This window comes from Coffea arabica, chromosome 8c (assembly GCF_036785885.1).
Source record: "Coffea arabica cultivar ET-39 chromosome 8c, Coffea Arabica ET-39 HiFi, whole genome shotgun sequence".
Lineage (NCBI taxonomy): Eukaryota > Viridiplantae > Streptophyta > Magnoliopsida > Gentianales > Rubiaceae > Coffea > Coffea arabica.
The window spans coordinates 3,524,564-3,544,585 of NC_092325.1; the positions used below are offsets into that span (position 1 = coordinate 3,524,564).

The 20,022-nt window shown below is 33.5% G+C and overlaps 3 protein-coding genes across 6 annotated transcripts; 2 read left to right on the plus strand and 1 right to left on the minus strand.

Moving 5' to 3' along the window:
• Window positions 1–4,947: 4,947 nt before the first annotated feature.
• LOC113705320 (uncharacterized) lies at window positions 4,948–6,325 on the minus strand. Of its 2 annotated transcripts, XM_027227123.2 has the most exons (3): window positions 5,763–6,319; window positions 5,587–5,631; window positions 4,948–5,476 (listed from the first exon to the last, which is right to left on the minus strand). In XM_027227123.2, exons 1-3 carry the CDS (start codon window positions 6,061–6,063, stop codon window positions 5,328–5,330), a joined length of 495 nt encoding a protein of 164 aa, XP_027082924.1. In that variant the 5' UTR covers window positions 6,064–6,319; the 3' UTR covers window positions 4,948–5,327. The 2 variants fall into 2 exon arrangements, with proteins under 2 accessions (XP_027082924.1, XP_027082925.1); XM_027227124.2 differs by lacking the exon at window positions 5,587–5,631 and having other exon boundaries at window positions 5,763–6,325.
• Window positions 6,326–9,615: 3,290 nt separating this feature from the next.
• LOC113706416 (uncharacterized) lies at window positions 9,616–13,422 on the plus strand. Its single transcript, XM_027228319.2, has 2 exons — window positions 9,616–10,006; window positions 12,597–13,422. Exons 1-2 carry the CDS (start codon window positions 9,876–9,878, stop codon window positions 13,066–13,068), a joined length of 603 nt encoding a protein of 200 aa, XP_027084120.1. The 5' UTR covers window positions 9,616–9,875; the 3' UTR covers window positions 13,069–13,422.
• Window positions 13,423–15,318: 1,896 nt separating this feature from the next.
• On the plus strand, window positions 15,319–19,506 carry LOC113705394 (dolichol-phosphate mannose synthase subunit 2). 3 transcript variants are annotated; one of them, XM_027227241.2, is made up of 3 exons: window positions 15,319–15,453; window positions 18,896–19,024; window positions 19,120–19,506. In XM_027227241.2, the coding sequence occupies exons 2-3, from the start codon at window positions 18,935–18,937 to the stop codon at window positions 19,270–19,272; spliced, it is 243 nt and encodes an 80-aa protein (XP_027083042.1). In that variant the 5' UTR covers window positions 15,319–15,453; window positions 18,896–18,934; the 3' UTR covers window positions 19,273–19,506. The 3 variants fall into 3 exon arrangements, with proteins under 3 accessions (XP_027083042.1, XP_027083041.1, XP_071918444.1); XM_027227240.2 differs by having other exon boundaries at window positions 15,353–15,779; XM_072062343.1 differs by lacking the exon at window positions 15,319–15,453 and adding an exon at window positions 17,407–18,040.
• The last annotated feature ends 516 nt before the right edge of the window (window positions 19,507–20,022 follow it).

Here is a 20,022-nt window from a genome sequence, read left to right on the forward strand (position 1 = left end):
TAGCAAAGGTTTTCCACTTTTCCCATCCCCCCCCCCTCCCCCCCTCCCCTCCTTTTCCTCTAAATTTTGTGGGATGGGGGGATAGATCAATATGAAGGATAGTATTGGTGAAATTGGTGGCTAAAATGATTATTTTGGCACCAACTTGTATGACAAAATTTGTGTTAGATTGCTAACTCCATTATATACTTGTAAAAATGTTTAACCACCTTGGGCTCAGACAGACGAGTCACGTTTCCACAACCATTGGTCCCAATTTACAACATGACCTGAATTGCAGACAAAAAAGTAATGCAGTTGATAATTGCTTACATGAATGCCAGGAGAAAAACGTATAACTATGCACATTGGCAAGACAGCAAGCAATGGCAAATGAAAATGCATGATTCTTGTCTAATTTGAGCAATCAGAGTGGAATTGTGCCAATAACTTTATGTCAACCAAAAGAAAAAGAAGAAGGAATAGGAGGTTATTCAATCATCATATATATACCATCAAGTGATTATCAAGCAAAGTTTTTTTTTTTTTTTTTTTTTTGGAGAATATCAATCAAAGTTTTGGATTGAAATTCAATTCAAGAGTTTTTTTGGAGAATATATTGCTATTTTCAAGAGTTTTTGTTAAAAGAAAAAAAATTGTACTGTAGTCTGTCACGATTTGACGTAGATGAAATAAAAATGTGTTTACGTAAAACGTAAAAAAATTTTCTGCGGAAAACTACAATCCAACTCACTAAACAAGTAATTCCGGCAAATATCTTGAACTCGACCAAAATAAAATTTACTTCTTCTCAAGATTTTTAGGAAGAGCATTTATTGAAACGCTTGGAACTATTGCAAAACATGCTCTCCTCCATTTATAATACATACAATTTATCATGGCTGAGAAATTAAGAGACTAAATCAGTAGTGTTTTTCAGAACTTAGGGAACAAATTAATCAAGATCGAGAGAATAATATGCTAAATCAGTTTTTATCAAAACCACACAAATTGATAGGGGACTGAAATGGTGGTAATTTTTCCCTAAAAGTGTCTGCGAAATTCTTTCTTTCTTTCATTGGATACTAGTCCAGTTAAAAAGCAGGAGTTAAACTACTCTCCAATGATTGCTTTGAACTGTAAAAAGTTTTTAAACTACCACTACTTTTATGTCATGCTGACTATATATAACACCTCAAAAATTTGTACTAGAAAAGATCATATACTAGTACAAAACTAGGCCAGTGAACATCACCAAGAGGAACAACTCCAGAGCTTTTCAGTCATTCATGAGAACAACATTTTCAGTTTTGTGCTCTCAGCTCTTTTGCTTTTTGGCAAATGACCAAAATTCACTAGAGACCAAACTAAACCTCAATCTTGGGTTGGACCCCCTCCTTTTAGTTCTTGATAGGGGATGCAATTCTTTCTTTCTTTCCTTCTTTTTTTTTTTTTTCTCAACAATCTGCTTCATAAATTTGCTTTGTTGGAGGATTTTGAGTGGCCTTCAGGACACGTTACAAGTTTTGATGTTGCCACCTAATGAGTCTTTGATATTTTCTTTTGTATCATTAGCATGCTATGATGTGAGATTAAGGCACTGGATAAGATTGTAGTTGGATACATCATACTTCAATTATTAGTAGAATTACATCATACTCTTTTTTTTTTATATAAAATTTTTTTTTGGATACTAATACAACTTTCCAAACTTTATCAATCATTGTGAAGAATTTTCCCAAGTCTTCTTTTCAAGCACAAGATTACAAGTCATTTCTATGTGATAGGTTACCCAATCAATTGTTTGGAAGCATTTTTAGTAGTCTCAGAAAGTTCCAACATTTGCCTACGCGTGGAGGCTCAGCAGCCCCTGGTGGTGATGATTTAACCTTGTCATGGAAGTCCTCGAGTTTGAGTCTGATTATAACTTACCATATGTCATCGATGATAGGCGAAACATTGTGCGCCGATAATATACCTCGATCTTAAAATGAAGTAAACCTCTTCTAGGCCTAAATTTTTTTTCATGCCAAAAATGAAAAAAAAAAAGTTTTAACACTCGTTTCTTACCAAAATTTTTTTCTATAAAATTCGGGGCAATATCATTAAAAAAAAAAAATTTTCAATACAGAAAATATCCTAATCTTGCCAGACTAATCTCCCTGCGCCTGTGCACCTCGTTTTTCAAAGATACACAAGCGATAGAGAGATGACTCGAACACACGATTTCGAAACCTAATTAGACTACTCATCAATCTCAAGGGGCATATACATTTTAATCTTGCCTCTTGGGTAAATTAGTGCCACTATATAGTGGGCCAATGCCCTTAATGCAACTTTTGGACCCATGTAGCATTTCAAAGGCACCAAAAACAGGTGGATCATGGATGGTGGGGCGTTACATCAATGAGGGGGCCCTTCCCTTTTACCTCTTTTTGTATCCTCTACAATTACAAGAGCAATCCTCTAGTAAAGATTCCCAGTTTATGTATCCCTTTTTTTAAAAAAAAAAAAACTCAGAAATGCAATACACAAAAAGAAAATCAGTACAATATGGATATGTAGTTTAATACAATGCTGATTGCTGACCTATAGTAATGTGATAATACAATGATCAAATTGTCTTAGGCACAAAATCAAACTGTACAAGTATGGTCAAATTTTGAAAGATACTAATTAATCTCAATTATTTATCGTTTGGCAAACTACCCAACCAACCCTTAAAAAAAATATGACTAATGACTTGCAATTAGTCAGCTAATCCATGTTTTGGACTCTTTTAGTACGATTTTTACTTGTCCATAAATAGACAAGAATTCGATTTTCATTTTTCCCATTATCCTCCATTCTAACTTGTAATTCAAAAAAAAAGAATGATACTACTAAAATATAAGAGTTGCAGGGAATCAGGCTCCACGTCACGGAAGAAGGATGAAAAATTCTGGCTATGTTCGGTGAGGCCGTGAGGGAGGTATAATAGGGACCGCTCCTCGACAACACAAGAAGAAAGTCTTAAAGGACCACCACTTTTCGTAGCAGATTGTACTAATATTTTTTAGGATTAATTTTTATAATGTTGGTTTTATATGTGTTATAGATTTAACGGTGTATACACTACGAGTGTATATAAAATTTAATTTTTTTACTACTAATTATCTTAATCGTGCTACATTACAATTTTTCAACCAAAAAAAAGTTGCAAAATATAATGTTTGGATTGCCATTTTTCTCTTAAAATATTTTTAATATTTTTTTATGAATATATTTTCTAATTACTTTTTTAATTCACATATATCAAATCGTTACAATATAATTTTTTATAAAAATTTCAAAAAAATAATCCAAACTTTGGAGAAAAAAATAATTATAGATAGTACTTTTAAGAATGTGATGTAAAAAGATGGCGAAGAAAATTTGTAAAAAATATTTACTCTACTTTGATTAGCTGTTTTTGGAGGTATTTTTTAAAAACTTTCTTGTAGCTTTGTATACGAAAAACTTTTACTGTAAATGTTTTTGGATCGTTTTTAGAAGTATTTTTAAAATATATTTTTGAATATTTTTATAATTTAGAATTTTGTTGAGATTCGTTTTAAATATATACGGGCTTTGTTTCTATATATTAATATTTATTTATTTATATATATATATAATATTTTTATTTCAATTTTGTTTTTTAATATGTATATTATTATATATTTAATATACATATTATAAAACAAAGTTGAAATAAATATATTTACATATTTATATAAATATATAAATATATATAGATATATATATTTATATTTAAATAAATAAATATATAAAAATATATTTTAAACAAAATATTAATATTAATATATAAATATATATATAAATATATTTTTTATATATTTGGAGTTGTTTTTAAAATATTTGTTTGGATATGGTGTTTTTGAAATTATTTTTGTAAAATTTTTACTGTAGCATTGTAAGTTTTTGAAAAACTTTCAAATCCAAACGGAGCTGTAATTTTGTTTTTTACCAAAGAAAAAAAGCAATCCAAATAAGACCCTACAAGTGCACAATAAAAAAGTACAAGTGCACAATAAAAAAAATATCTTTTTTTGCGAGATAATACAGTCAGTTTCGAGCTGGCACTTGGGAAGCGGAACACGAGGGGCAGTAGTAACGGTCTCTTAACTTTCCAGCTGTTTTCCATCTCCTCGACTGGCCACTGGCAAAACTGGCACCCCCAATTTCCCGTCATTAACTACAAACCGCAAGCCTTCACCGCACCCAAGCCAAAACAAAAACATTTGGAATTTTTACCTTCTTTCTTTTTTGGTTCCAACAAAATAAGTTGAGAATCTAATTTTTAACCCATTCACACCTGAAATTCTAAGGTACACCCAACTTTTTCTAGGTTGTCTAGCATTGTTATTATTTTTTCTCCAAAGAGCAAAGAGCCCCCGTTTAACGAGCATTCATTAGATACTCGTTAAAATAGAATTCAAGTGTTAATATTTAAAAAAAATTAAAATTAAATAAAAAAAATACTATATAAAAGCGACGTTGGATAATAATTATTAATATGCATTTAGATGGTAGGTTAAATATGATTTAGGTATACCATCGAACGTCCACTCGATACTCGTTTAAAAAACCCTTCTCCAAATTATTCAAGGTTTATCCAAAGAATGCCCCTAGTCAATTAAAATCTTATGTGCTAGATTTCTGAAAATAAGGTTAAATATAGCAAGCTCTCGAAGGTAAACAAAACTGGATAGTAAGTGTGACATATTCTTTGCTGCTAAACCATTAAGCCCGTGATAGGAAGAAAAAAAAAAAGCTTACACAAAAAGAAAAAGAAAAGAAACATAACTGTTTCACAAAAAAAAAATTAATTTGTTTTAATATGGATAAGTAGGCCCCAAAACATTTTAATTTTTACCATCATATGCATAAATTTATTGTAAGACAGGTAGAAATTACGATAGAAGTAGATGCCCAATAAACCACATATTATTTGTGGGATTTACTTTCTCCAAATGAAATATGGAGAAGTCAGCAATCAATCAAAATATACAGCAGTGATTTTCAAATCTCTTTTTTTTTCTTTTATTTTTTTTTACAGTGAGAAAGCAGCACGCGCTAAGATTTGTCAACAAAACAACAAAAAAATAGTTCACGTGCTGGCACACGCGTGGTAGAAAGAATTGGCAGACGTAATATATCACTCATGACTCATCTTCTAATCGAGTTCCCAACTCAGCTCAGCTCTACCGACCGAGTCAACTCGAACCCACCGACGATTAAAGCCCAGTGACGATAGATAGACAGATATCTCCAAAGTAACGGATAAAAGCCGGGGAGACTAACTCGCCCTAAAAGTCGCCGATTTTTCTGTTTAGCCGATTTTTTGAATTCCCTCCTTCTCTATCCACTCCCTGCAGATTCCTCATGCTTCCAATCCCCAAAGCTTCGCTCTTTCCAATCTCCAATGCTCCATGAATTTGCTCAATATTTGTTGAATCTGTGAAAAAAGAAAGAAAGAAATATATAAAACAAAATGGAAAAATATATTGAAATAAACAAGAAAAAAAGAGTGAAAGAAAAGCACATGAAAATCAATGTGCATTGTACCTAGAGGATTGGACAAAGTCTTGAGCTCATTGAACTGAGCTAAATCTGAAACTCAAAAAAAATATATATATACTAAATAAAAAGCCGAGATAATATAATATAATATAACATAACAAATGAAAAAAAAAAGAGAAGAAAATATAACAAATAGGAAAATTGGGATGTTTTTGGGGTACCATTTTGAGAAGGGTCATGGGAGTTGAGGTAGAGGATGAAGATACAGAGGAGAGTGAGGAGGGGAATGAGATGAACGAGCTTTTCAGGGTGTCCAGACGGTGTCGTCTTGTGGTGGGGTTTCTTGTTCTGCTTTTCATCTTCATCATCATTGGAGATTAGTACTCCTAGCTTCTTCTTCTTCTTCTGTTGCTGTTCCGGTGATGAGGAAGAAGGCGAGGAGGAGGAGGAAGTATCTTTGACGATGACTACTCCATTGGCATGGAGCTTTGCTGCTGGTGACCCCAGCGACTGCCTGTGCATGGTTTTGGAGGAAACAAATGAACAAGAAACAGCTGTGTGTTGTTGTGTGTGTAAATGGGGAGGCACTTCTGTTGGTATATGGTTGTTTTTTTAGTAGTAGTTAGTAACTTGAACCAGTGGCAAGTACTGTGGAGTGTATTTTTTTTTTTCCCCCTTTTTTTGGGTCTTTTTTCTTCTCTATAACAGTGAATGATTTTGGTAGAAAAGGTGGCTTTGCTGACTAGGGGGATGGTGAGAGAAGAATAGAATAGAGGTGTTTTGTTGTTGAGTGGCCATATACTCCATTACTTTTAGGGATTTCTTTTGTTTCATTTGGAAAATTAATTGTTTTTTTTTTCGAGACGACGGCTATATAACCTATCTATCCTAGATTATTGGGAAGGGGGAGTCTAAAGAGATTTTATATTAGGGGCTAGTGAGCATACAAATCTTACTAGATCAAGAGAGTATTTTGGCATAATCTTTGGATTTTTTTTTACTGTAGGTGGGATTTGAACCCTCACCTACAGCTCGAGCAGGGTCTTAAGACACACCTTGGTGGCCACTGAGCTAAGCTCAGTGGTAAGCAAAGGTTTAATCTTTGCCTTCCGCCAATTTGCCACAATTAAATATGGTCTTACTTAAAAACTTCAGATGGATGTGTAGTGCACTCGTTTGATCTGGTGGTGATTCAGTTCTCTTCGAATTATTCCAAAATCTTTTTAGACCCTCCCCACCCCACAGTATAGAAAGTTATCGTATCGACAAAAAAAAAAAAAAAAAAAAAAAAGAAGTAATCAAAAGGAATTTGTGCGTGGACTTTGCTTGGGATTGGAAATGGGCCTTTTTGTGGCTTATGCTGGAAGCTGAAGCTAATGGGATTGTGCCTTTTTTGGCTTTTTAGATAGCAAGAAGAAAGTTGACATGGCTAATTGACTATGTATATGATTCTCTTGTTGCTTGTGCACAAAGAGAAAGAATATGTAAACAGATGATATGTTCAATGATGCAACTGTATGTTTGATTTGGTTTGGTTCTTTATAAAATAGCAATGGTAAAGATGTCATAACACGATTTTTAATTACCTTTTTTCGCACGTAAGCTTCAAATAATAAGTACTACTGCTTGATTTATTCAAGTATGTCACCAACTATTTGAATATTCAACTATATTGCCCATTCAAGCTCTAGCTTTGAAATCGACATCCCCTCCTCGTGAAATCATGGTCAATCCACTTTTTTGAGCTTTAAGGTTGGCTAAATTTTACAAGCATGTTTAATCAAACGTTTACGTGCATAAGCATCTTGCCTACATTAGTTGCATTTGATTTTTTCTTGAAAGTGAAAAGGACTGTGATGAACCACCAGCCTTTGGGCTGGTGGCCACCACCTAGGTTGGTCCCATCAAAAATGCCACATTTAAGTGATTTGCTTCAAAAAATTCAAGCGGGTGTGTTGTGCATCCGTTTGGTCCGGTAGTGATTCAGTCCCCTCCGGGTTATTCTTGGGTTTCCTTAGGTCCGCCCCCTCTCCCTTAGTGTATAATAGATTAGGTTATACAACTATTGTCGTTTCCGGAAAAAAAAAAAAAAAAAAAAGGACTGTGATGAGAGGTGGAATTTAACTCTTGGACTGTGTCATGTAGCTTCGATTTAATTGGTTCCTTTCGGTTGCGTCCAAATGATCCAAACACGATCACTTTTCACTTTAAGAGTCGACCCAATGGACTGAACTGGACCGGCCAGTTTGTTTCTTCTCTTTGTGGTGTTCAGACTTATTCAAGCCCAATAAACGTTCACAGCCGCATGGTTTCATATGAGGGAGATGGAATTAATGTTCCAATGGACAATGGACTTAAACTTAATTGTGCTACGAAACCCCAACACAGTTGGCTAATTATGCTACGAAAGCCCAACTTAACTAGAGTCGATCCAATGGACTGCTGGACCGGCCAGTTTGATCTCTTTGGTGTTTTAGATTTGTTCAAGCCTAAAAAACTTACAAAGCCACAGGGTTCATGAGTCGGAGTGGGAATTGCCCCTCCAATGGACACTGGACTGAAACTCAACTTGTAGATACTGAAAGCCCAACTCAACTGGTATATTCTGAAAGTTAATTGTGCTACAAAAGCCCAACTCAACAAGTAGGAATATTAATTAAGTGACTTTTTTTTTTTTTTTGTGTGTAAGTGAAATGTTTTAAATTTAGAATCTCCTAAAATTAGTTAAATTAGCTAAATTATTTTTAAAATCTAAATTAGCTGTTTAAAACATTAATCACATAACACTGAATTTTATGGTTCTACTTTAAAATTGTCCCGTTACTCTCAAATTCTCCTTTCTTTTTTTTTATTTTAAAAATTGGCATTTTCCTCTTATAGGTGCCTACATAACCCAAAAAATATGTATTTGTGTTTTTTGCATGATAATGCAATCTTATACGTATTAAATCAAGAATGTCCTTTTAGATTCCAACAATAACAAAGGCATATATCTCAAAAAAAGGATTTATATTTCGCATCAGATTTTTCTAATATCGTTATCTTGTTGTCCTCATCGATCCTTCTTCATCCTCCTTCCATTCAAGTTTTTTTTTTTACTTGGAATTCTAATTGTGGTGCAAGCTAAAATTACAAGCTAAAACAATACGAACATGTTAGAATTACTATAGGAGACATCAAATACTGAATCTCCATGTCTAAGTTTATGACTAGATACTAAAGTTTGATATGTTAAACATTTTTCCCCCCTTATCCGAACAACAAGAATATTATTTAGAATGATTATTGTATATTTTTTTGTGATGTTATATATATATGAGCTAAAATGTGGTTAATAATATAAAAAATGTTTGAAAAAATATATTCGTGACACAAACAAAATAACATTTGAAATAATTTTAGTATCCAATCAGACCAAAGTAACTACAAGCCTAAAATCCTATCAAGAAAGGGGGAAAAAAATCAAATGCGAAGGAAGGTTTCTAACCAATTGACTCCCATTAATCAAATTGCTTGCTAATAGAGTTTGCTCAACTGGTAAGGACTCATTCGCGTTCAATTCTCATTGTTGTTAGTAGTCTTGCATTAGTGGGGATGTCCAAGAATTATTTAGAATAAATTTTTGAAAATTACTATAACATTTGTTTGATATGATATATATAAAATAAAAAATAATTAAAAAATATGCTAATAAATAAATTTTTACAAATAATCTACTATCCAAACAAATTGTGCTTTAAATTTAAGGCCCTGTTTAACAAATGAGTTTTTTAGATATTTGTCTAAAACTTTACTGTAACTTACTATAGAAGTTTTTTAAAAAATTTTTGAAATTTGTAAATTTTTGAATATTTTAAAGTATATAGTTTAAAATTTTTAAATTTTTTTTTAAAATTACTATAGTTAAAATTTTTAAAAAATTTATTAAAGACAAACTTGACAAAAAACTTACCTTCCAAACAAGGCCTAAGATCGGACTAACTTTTTCGTCCTTTCAAACGGTCGAGATGACGTCTGTGCTAATCTCAGAATCCAAGAAAATAAATAAATAAATAAACAAATAAAAACAGAAAGGCGAAGGCTGCTTGTTCCGAAGGGAAGGAAGGTCCCAGCATCAGAAAATTCTGGCGGCCCCCAGTCCTTGCAAAAACCTCGGCTGGCTGACTTGGGACAAACGAAAAGCCAAAACCCCTCAATTTTTTTTTTTTCGAAATTCCCAAACAAAACCCACACAAAAACAGCATTTTCTACCAGGTGTAAAATGATTACTAGTATCTGTTTTGTAAAATAGGAACAAAGGAAAAGGAGTTGTTGTTAGGAACTTTAGTATCAGAATGGTGCTATGGGAGATGACACTGGCGACAGCTTATTTTCTGGGTCTCAGGAGAACTTACCGATTGGCTCTCAAGATCCAGCGCAGGCTAATCAGCCCCAAGTATCCCAGGATCCGCCAATTCGCTCACAGGCATGCATTTCTTCACCTTTCTCACTAAAATACCCTCCATTTATTTTTCCATTTTTCTTTCTTTAATCGCTTGTAAGTTGTCTTTATGATTATGTTTTTGACGAAAGAAATCTACTTTATTGCTGTGTTTTTGTTCTTTTTTTTTTTCGTTTTTTTTGTTGTTGATTGAGTAGTAAGCACTGTGCATTGATTATGGTGGTTCGGTCTTTTTCATTTTGGGCTCTTTCTGTTTGATTTTCTGTTTAATGATGTGTGTGGATTGTGTAAAGGTGAAATCGTATGTTAGACAAGTAATGTAGATTGAAATAGGTATAGAGTCAATTATGGAATTAGCTAATGTAGATGGAACAGTGTGTTAGGAGTCTAATTTTTGTATCTTGCATAATCTAAATGCGGGGTTTTGCTTACATCTTAAAATATCCTAAATCTGGGTTCAGGAATTGAGAATCCACTGCCCCTGCGCTTTGTTGTGCTACGCATGTTGCACTGTTGGATATGTGATGGCACCTTTCTATGGCCCACGCATTTTAGAATGAAAAATTAATCAGGGCCTTTTTTTTTCCCTTCATTTTCTCCTTTGTTTCAAAATGAATTGTTACTCCAATCTACTATTGGCGTTCTTTGTTGTTTGTGTGCTCTGGTAACAAAAAGTTAGCCGCATTTGTGCTTGGACTAGTTGCCGAATGAAGTATTGGGACCAGCCTTGTATGTTTATATAAATCGTGATACATAGAAGTTGTTGCTGCTCTACGTGGTAGGTAATAGATAATGGATGATCAATCTCGTGTTTTTTGTTTGCAAGTTCATTTATTGTTCTTAACTTTTACGGTCAATTTAGGATATTAATGATGTTATGATGCTTAGATCATGATTTTGTGTAACATTGAATGATTAAAGCTGCATGTTTGTATGTGAATGGTGATTCGCATGAAAAATGGATGGGCCCATGCTTTGCTTAAACATAGAATGTCAAGAATTGCCATCTAAAATCCAGGTACTTTGTCAAAAGAGATTAAACTCTTAATGTCTTTTATTTGGGATGTTTGTTGGTCTGCCTCTGAAATGCCCTACAGGGAATTTGGGGCAAGATTTTCTATTAGACTGTTGCTTTTATGACCTCGCACGTCTTAAGTTTGTGCTTTAAGGGAACTTGTTAGAAGTAACATTTAAACCTGAGTTGATATTGAAGAAAACCAGATTGCTATTCAGAACTTGTTGGTTATTGATGTTTGTTGCTGCTTAATTATCCTGGTGGACAATTGCTTCTGGTTGTTGTTTCTTAGAGATAAGAGTTCAGAAAATAGTCTAAACTTGTTAGTTTTGATGTTTCTTGGTTTACCTATAAAGAAACTCGGCCATAATTATCACTTCAGCATGATTATAGGTGTTCAATCAACCTTCTTTAACATAGCAGTTATCTAATGCTGCCCTGTTCTTGTTTAATGTGGACTTTGCTGGGATGATGAGTCCTCATTCTCAGGTTTAGTTCACAGTTTCGTGGATACTGTGATAGGGAACTTGTCCTGTAAACTCTCTGAATAATATATGGTGGCAATTCTGGTAAATGACTTACCTTTTCTTTTTTATGATAGACAGAAATACTGCTTGTGTGCGGTGGCATCTAGGGCATAATTAATGGGATGTCGTGTATTGCAGTACATGGGTGTTTCTCTCTTATTGCAATATATTGGTGTTTCTTTCTTAATGAAACAATTAGCAGGGGTTCAGAAAAGAGGTGATTATTTGTTGTAATGTATGGCATGCCTTGTACACCGCAATCTCATCACAGGGGCATGGATATCAAGGTGCTCAATGGAATCAAATTGAGTAAAAAATGTGTAATTCTTTTTTTTTTTTTGGTGGCTCTATCATCTTCTTTTTTCTTAACGGGTTAGTAATGTGGTGGTAGAGATGCCAACATTTGACAGTATAATTTTTCAAATCCAGATAAATTTGTTGATGTCAACATAATTTCAACTAATTTTCAATCTCATAGGAAGTCTGCTAGTTTTGATCTGCAGGCTTTCTTGTCAGTTGTCTGTTACATGATATATCAGGGATTTAAGCTGTTGAATTGTATCACAAGGCTTAGATTGTTTATAATATCTGATGTGGGAGTCTCAATTTTCTTTTAGTGCGTGGATAACCCTATTGAGCATCCAGGCTTTCTTGTCATAGGAAGTCTGCTAGTTTTGATCTGCAGGCTTTCTTGTCAGTTGTCTGTTACATGATATATCAGGGATTTAAGCTGTTGAATTGTATCACAAGGCTTAGATTGTTTATAATATCTGATGTGGGAGTCTCAATTTTCTTTTAGTGCGTGGATAACCCTATTGAGCATCCAGGCAAGACATTGATCAATGAGCGGAGAAATTTTTAATCCTAACTAATTTACTCTCATCTTTGACATAATGTTTTTTCTCATTTTTCCCTGCGGTACAGAGAAACAGTGTATACAGGACATTTCATCTACATTCCCTTTCTAGCCTTGTCTTACATGTATTGGATTCCCTATATCTTCTACTGTTAAAGAATGGAGAACGCCACGAAACAATATTGCTCATCCTCGTCTAGTTGTGTTTGATTACAGGCGGACACGTGCTGTGTTTGATGTTGCGATCAAGGTTCATCGTAATATACAGGAGAGAGATCTTGAAGTAGGAAGGAGTATTGGGAACAGGATACTAAGATGGCTTGACAGGATGAAGCCATCTGCTCAGATTCAACCAAAGCCTCCCCAGAATGGTAATGCAAGCGCAAGTGTGAAGAGGCATTTAACTGATTCAAGCCACCAGTCAACTCCCTCAAACTTCCAAAGAAATGGTGTACGAAGTGGGGCTCCTGATTCTGACAGACATTTATTTACCTCATCAAGGAATGTCTGGCCTAAATCATTCCAAAGCGTCGCTATGATGATGCGACGGACCAAGCCAGCTGGAGTTAATACTCAATACCGACATTTAAGCATCTATGGTCTGCAGGCTCTTAAGGTTAACTATGGAGGACTTGGTTCAGGTGGAGTGGTTCGAAGCGACATAATGCAGTGGATGTTACAAAACTAGTCCATACAGCAAAAGTTCTATTTTCTATATCCATCATGTCTGTGTTCATTGGTGGGTATAAGCAGTTTATGAAGGCTAACTTGACAACAGAAAGCGGATGGTTAGAGACTCCTTTCTGGCTGTGATTTCGTTCTTTGGGGATTAATAATATCTTTTTAAACTCTTTTCCCTTGATTCTGTATGTTGTTTTCATCCCTTTTACAATTTTGGAATCCTGAAGCTGTATTGTTCAGGATCATAGATACTATCACAGTTCTTTCTATTAAATTTTTCGCAGAGAACAATACATGTGAATGCTTTCTTTCTTTGGACTGGTTTGTTACTGCAATATCAAAGCTACATCTCTTTTTTTTCTTTTTGGTGGTTTCATTTTAAGGAAAGGAGAGGTTTAGGGCCTGTTCTCAGGTCATGGAATATTGTTGTATTGTATAGCAAGGCATCCCCTATTATTGTCTCAACTTTGAGAAGCCATTCGTTTTAGGGAATTTATCAGTTTATCCCCTTAAACCATACCCCAACTACCAGTTTAGTCTCTAACGTTGACTTTTAGTTACTTAAGTCCTTGGACTAACTGTTTGACCGTTAATTCAAGGACTTAAATGACTAAAAGTTAACGTTAGGGACTAAACTGATAGTTAGGGGTATAGTTTAAGGGGGTAAACTGATAAAAATTCCATTTTATAATTCATGTAAAAAGAAATGTTTAGATCCAACTTAATTATAATTGGACAAATATACCCATAAATTGCCCTGCTAACTAACTAAAGTTTGGTGAAAAATTTTATGACAAAAATACCCTCTCCTTGTGCTTTAAGTATAAAACAAGGATTAGAAAGCTTTTCTCCCCTCTATTTTCTTAAATTGTTTACAAAATTTTTTATTTTGCGTAATACCTTATCAAGACATTGCAAATATGATGATATCGAAGTGTGGAATTTTATAACTTGTTTGCACGTCATCGAGCAAAGACAATCTTAGAAGGAAAATTTTATATTTATTCTATTATAAGGTCTATTTTTTCTCAAGTGATATGTTAGTAAAAAAATTTTCCCTAGTGGTCCTTTTCTTTTCATAATTTTCCAAATTATAAGAACATGCAAATTTTGCCAAATTGAAGCAATTCTCACATATTAGCAGGGCAATTTATGGGTACATTTGTCCATTTATAATGAAGTTGGATCTAAACATGTCTTTTTATATAAATTATAAAATGCCTTCTCATTTAACCGTTAGTCCAAGGACTTAAGTGATTAAAAATTAATGTTAGGAACTAAACTGATAGTTGGGGTATAATTTAAGGGGGTAAACTGATAAAAACCCATCGTTTTATTTTAGAGTGGAAAATGATCCTACTGAAAAGGGCTGAATAGTTTTAGAATGGAAAGACTTGAGAATTCGGAATCATTTCTCATGATTTTACTTGAGACGTGAGAATAATAATGCAGCAAAATTGAAACTTTGGCTAGTGACTATCATTCCTGCATTCCAAAAAAAAAAAAAAAAGAAGTACTACATTAAATCTTTATTAGGTATTGATTATGTGATTTAGACTTTGAGGCTTTTCATTTGTTAATTCAAGATTGAAATGCAATTAAAAGTTTGACATCTTTAGTCATGGTGTAGAATTACTATTTTGTTTCTTAGTTTTGAGAAGTTGAAATACAAAATCAATTAGGGTTAAGAAAAGGAAAATGATATTTACACAACTTTAAAGTCATAGAAACTAAGTAAACAATATTTCACCTCACATTTATTTTTGATTATTACCATATTTGGATCTATTGCTTAGGCATCTTATATTTATTCCAATCACTTAATTATGATTGAACCGTTAAGAATATAGAGGAAAAGAAATTTAAAGAAAATAAGTGTGTCCGGATATTATTTTATTTGTAAAATATTTTTTACTTATATCATAAACACGTTTTTCAAACACATTTTTTATATTTTTAATTATCATTTTATTACAGTAGTGTTATTTCAAATAATTTTTCCAATAATCTTCTATCCAAAATACACTTATTAGGGTACGTTTGGTTCTCCATAGAATTGGAATTGAAACCTCAATTTCAATTCTTGTGTTTGGATATTATTTTTCCTATAGAATTAGAATTGAATTGCAATTCTAAATCCATCGAATTCCGTAGTTCCAATTCTTTGGCTGGACCAAAGAATTCCAATTCCAATTCCACGCTTGAACTCTTAAATCGGGTCAATACGCGGGTCTTTTACGGGTAAAATCTCAAAAATGGGTCAACTATAAAATTGATGGACAAAACTCAAACGTCTCTCTTCTCTTCCCATTATCGATCGCCATATCTAATGCTCTGTTGGAGCATTCCTGCCGCCGCCTCCTCCACTTGTGCTGGCCACTGCATAACACAGGTTGAAATTATGGGGTTTTAATTAGTTTCTGTCAGTCTTCCCCTTCCCTTCCAGTGAATGAATTGAGAATTGATTCGATGAGTGAAGAATGAAATTTCATTACCAATTTGGCAAAATTCATTGATCAATTCCATCTTAGCGTCCAAGGACAAACAAAAGTGCCCAACTTCTTCGTTATTTCCTTGAAGCTGATACTTGTTCAGGAGAGAACGAGGAATAGTCTCTATTATTTGCAGTCTCTCCCTAGCATCAGGAGAGAACGACATGGCTTTGTAATTTACTCCCTACTATTCCAGATTTTTCAGATAGAATTAGAGTATATAAAGGTAACTTCATAATTTTATTTTTTTCTATTAAACATTATTTTTTAAGGTATTTTTTTTGATAATTTGTGGTATTGATTGATTCTATGCGATTATTATTATTATTTTAAGCTTATAATTTACGATGTTATGAGAACAAAAGAACAAGTTGGTCTTTGGTTTCCATTTTGTTGTTTGTTTGAGTTTTAGTTAATTAGTCAAAATTTGACTTGGAACCCATTCGGGATAATGCCTGAACGCATAGGATTTGAGAGTACTTATTAGGAACTTGGACATTTTTTTATTGATTCTGAGGCTTTTGGAAAAATCAACTTTGATTAGAAGTAAACAACTTTCATGAAACTTGAGAAGAAAAAAGTTGATGGAAATTGTCCTGCCCCTGATCGTGGTGAATTCTGAGCTCTCTGTTTTTTGGTTTCTTCTTGTCGATAGTACATTGAGGAGGATAGGAGTTGAAGATAGGCATAGACTAACTTTTGTATTCCATTGTTGCTCTGATTGTCCACTGTCACTTGATTGATTATTTTCCCTTGAACTTTGATGAAAATTGGAGAGCTCATACTGTAAAAGTTGAAAGGATTAATCATGATATGAAAAGGGAACCTTTTTGTTAGTGTTTTCTTGTTGAATTTTTGGTGTTGTTTTGTCTTTAGACAAGTAAATTGTTGAATGAAATTCTGGTTGATCTGTATTTGAATGGAATTTTGTGATCCCTTTTGTTTCTTATGGTGGATGGTGTGTAATATGAAGAACATACCTAGATATTGATGAATAAAAGGTTGATCCTGGCAAAATTTTAAGTAAACAGCCTCTGCAACGACTAATTTTCTCATCAGAGAATTCATCGTCTTTGAGTTTGCTCAATATCAAGGGATGCTCATGACTGAAATGTTGGATCTGCTCCATTAATTCTCTCTTGTGTGTGTGTTGTGTGAGATTGAGGAGAGAAAATGAGGGAGTGCTGAATTTAGTTCTCTGAGCCTTAGAGCTTAATTATCAACTTTCCTGGCCAATGGCTGCTGAAATGTATATTAAGAAAAAAAGGTGAAAAATGCTTTACTTAAAGATCAACATAGCTTAAACCTTTTAGACTGCATATTCTTTGCTCTTAGTAGTAGCTAACAAATTGGAACTCACTTTCTTACCGAGGAAGTAGTCTTCATATTCACAAAAGTTTTAACACATCCTAATAAAGCATAAACAGTTTGCGTGAAAAAAAATGAAGGTTCGTTTCAGTAACACTATCTTCCTGTAGTCATAAGAAAATGAAAAATCAATTTTGCTTTTATGGTATATGATAGAATTCATCTCTTTAAAACTTGCTGTCAGGGCCTGAAAAATCTTTTATGTATCAGCTCAAGGCTGCTAAATTCTCGTCAATGGACATGGAATGTGATGAATGTTTGTAAGATACAAAACTCAAATATTTATAATAGGTACAAGTTATGACTTTCCTCCCAATTCATATCATAGAGTAGGCTTTTGATTTTCTAAAATTTAAAGTTCTTAACTTAAAAAAAGTATCAAGGTTTTAACTCGATAAATATTAACTACTTTTTAAGTTAGAATATACAATTAATTTTTATTTAATTTAATTTAATTTTAAAAAAAAAAAGAATTTTTTTTTTTTTTGCAAAAAAGGAACTAATTTTTTTTCTTTTAAAGCTTTATTAAAAATTAGTTAAATGCAAGAAAAAATAAATTATTAAAGGTACTAATTGGTTTTTTCCTTAAAGCTTTAGTAACAATTAGCTAAATATTAAAAAATTATTATATAGTAGAAAAAAGAAATTTTTTATGTAAGGAAATATTAGTTGGAAACAATTCTAATTTTTAATGAATTCTTCTCCCATCCAAACAAAGAATTTGAAATTTCAAATGAATTATGTATCAATTCTATGCATTATCCAAACAAAAGAATTCAAATGTTTTGGAATTCCAATTCATAGAATTCTAATTCTATAGAATTCCAATTCCAATGCAATTCCAATTCTGTAGAACCAAACGAACCCTTAGAAATCTCCCCAACCTTTTGACAGAGTTGGAGCAGACCAAGTCCAGGTGTCCAACTAAGCGTCGCTAGTCCACCTTACTCCAGTGGATATCAGAACACTTGAACTTAACCAAAACGTAATTGGGAAACGAAAACTTCAAAAAAAAAAAAAAAAAAAAAAAGAAGAAGAAAAGAAGAAAAAAGTAAGCAGAAGAAACTACCACTCGAAATCCTTGAATCAAACCCTAATCGAAGAATCCAAATCTTTCAGGTAACTGATTTTCCCAGTAATATTCTTTACTTTTATTCTCTGTTTTGTTTTTGGTTTCGGCATGATATGTTAATTACAGTCTTAATCGTTTTCTTTTCTGGAACAAGTAGATTCAAATTCTAGGTCTGTAAATTATGAGGACCTTGAATATTTATCCTTTTTTGGTTTATTTTTGTGAGAATCATAGCTTAGGTTGTTTGTAATTGTGAAAAGATATTGCCCAAGTGCCCTTTAATCTGCAAGTGGTGATAATTTTAATTGTTCTGGAAATGAAGATCATAAACTCACTAGGGTTCATAAAGAAAACGAAAAAGAAAAAAAAGTAATGCTGATCATTAATTGTATATTAAGAACAGTTTTATACAAAAAATAATTGGGAGTAGTATTTTGGCGTTTAAATTAAAAAACTGTTTCTATATCCTTGTGATGGAGCAATTATGTTGGAGAAATGCTTGTCTTCCTTTTTGGGGCTTGGGGGTCATGTATATGTAGTTTTTGAATTCAATGGCGGGTAATGAAGGTATGGAAAGTAGATGGATGTTTCACCAGCAGAATTTTGTGGTTTGTCGTTGAGGGAAATGGGTTATAGGTTGCTTAGCAACTACACTGGTTGGATTTTGCTTCCTACACGGAGGCACAAGGATGAATGTGTAAGAGTTTGCTTAGCAATTTCCCTGTTACTGCTTTTTTGCATCATGATCATTTGTGATTTTGTACTCTTTTTTGCAATAATTACACCTTCTAACCCTTCATTGAACTCCCTCTTTGGTAAATTAAGGTGAAAAACTATAAAAGAACAGAAATAATAATTACACCTTCTAACCCTTCATTGAACTCCCTCTTTGGTAAATTAAGGTGAAAAACTATAAAAGAACAGAAAAAAGGAAGGAGTAGATGGATTTAGCAGACAAGGCCGTGGGGCTGCTGTTATCGGGAATCAGCTTGTCAGTTTTCACTTACTATACATTCTGGGTGATCATACTGGTTAGTTTTTTCACTTCTGATCCTAAGAGCTTTTTCTTTTTGACTCTGGGTTTTTCCCTTTGTTTCTGACGTACATTTTTCTTTTGTGCTTTCAGCCGTTCGTTGATACTGATCATTTTGTGCACAAGTACTTTTTGCCTCAAGAATATGCCATTCTGATTCCGGTGTTTGCTCTTGTGGCGCTGCTTTGCTTCCTCTGCATGTTTGTTGGATATGTGATGCTCAAATCCAAAAAGAAGAAGGCATAATGCAAGATCTATAGTGTGTGCTGCAACTACCATTTTTTTGTCACATACAGATAGTTTTATTGCTGGGTTTCTCTTTTACTTGTAAATGGAGGATTTAGATGATTGCACTCAGTTCCTGTTAATTTGGTGAAACCTGAAACTGGTAATTGTCTTAGAAAAAAAGCTGACAAATTGCTGATAAAGATTATCTTCAGATATTGTTAGCCTGCTCTTGTAAGAGAGCAGTTGGTATCATTTTGTTTTGCAAGATCTAGCATTTATCTTTTAGTTGTGGAAAAACAATGCCATAATTTTGCTTATGTACACCAATGCTTGGCGCTCTGGGGTTCCATTTGTTGGTCAACTGCTTCATGCATGTTTGTTCTTTCAAATGTAGGTTGGGAGGAAATAATGATCTTCTTTAATTCGTTTTTGGTTTTCTTTGGTTAATGGCACGGCTTGGTAAGCCTGCCTGACTAAAGCTCTATCAGAGACAGGCTCACGTTGTTCGGCATTACTGGAAGAATTGCTTTTTGACCTGTACGTGTGAGGATGAAAGTTGGTATCTGCTGGAGTGATGAAGTAGCCTTTTGATGTGATTTTACCAATCAAAAGTCTTCTCATAAGATTCTTTCTTATTTCAATTGCTGGACTCGTTAATTTTGGCTGATTCTAGGGCTAAAGAGGATACCTAGATTTCATTGCTTAAGCAGTAGTTATACGAGTGACTACAGAACGAAATGATGCTGGTATCCTAGTTTGACAAGATAA

What these genes read in the sequence shown, in the direction of transcription:
- LOC113706416 (XM_027228319.2), top strand. Translation starts at nt 9,876, where the DNA reads ATGGTGCTATGGGAGATGACACTGGCGACAGCTTATTTTCTGGGTCTC. An exon ending in ATCCGCCAATTCGCTCACAG is followed by an intron (nt 10,007 to 12,596) that starts GCATGCATTTCT and finishes GTTTGATTACAG; the next exon opens with GCGGACACGTGCTGTGTTTG.
- LOC113705320 (XM_027227123.2), bottom strand. Translation starts at nt 6,063, where the DNA reads ATGCACAGGCAGTCGCTGGGGTCACCAGCAGCAAAGCTCCATGCCAAT. An exon ending in CCATGACCCTTCTCAAAATG is followed by an intron (nt 5,632 to 5,762) that starts GTACCCCAAAAA and finishes TTTGAGTTTCAG; the next exon opens with ATTTAGCTCAGTTCAATGAG. An exon ending in GACTTTGTCCAATCCTCTAG is followed by an intron (nt 5,477 to 5,586) that starts GTACAATGCACA and finishes CTTTTTTCACAG; the next exon opens with ATTCAACAAATATTGAGCAA.
- LOC113705394 (XM_027227241.2), top strand. Translation starts at nt 18,935, where the DNA reads ATGGATTTAGCAGACAAGGCCGTGGGGCTGCTGTTATCGGGAATCAGC. An exon ending in CATTCTGGGTGATCATACTG is followed by an intron (nt 19,025 to 19,119) that starts GTTAGTTTTTTC and finishes TTGTGCTTTCAG; the next exon opens with CCGTTCGTTGATACTGATCA.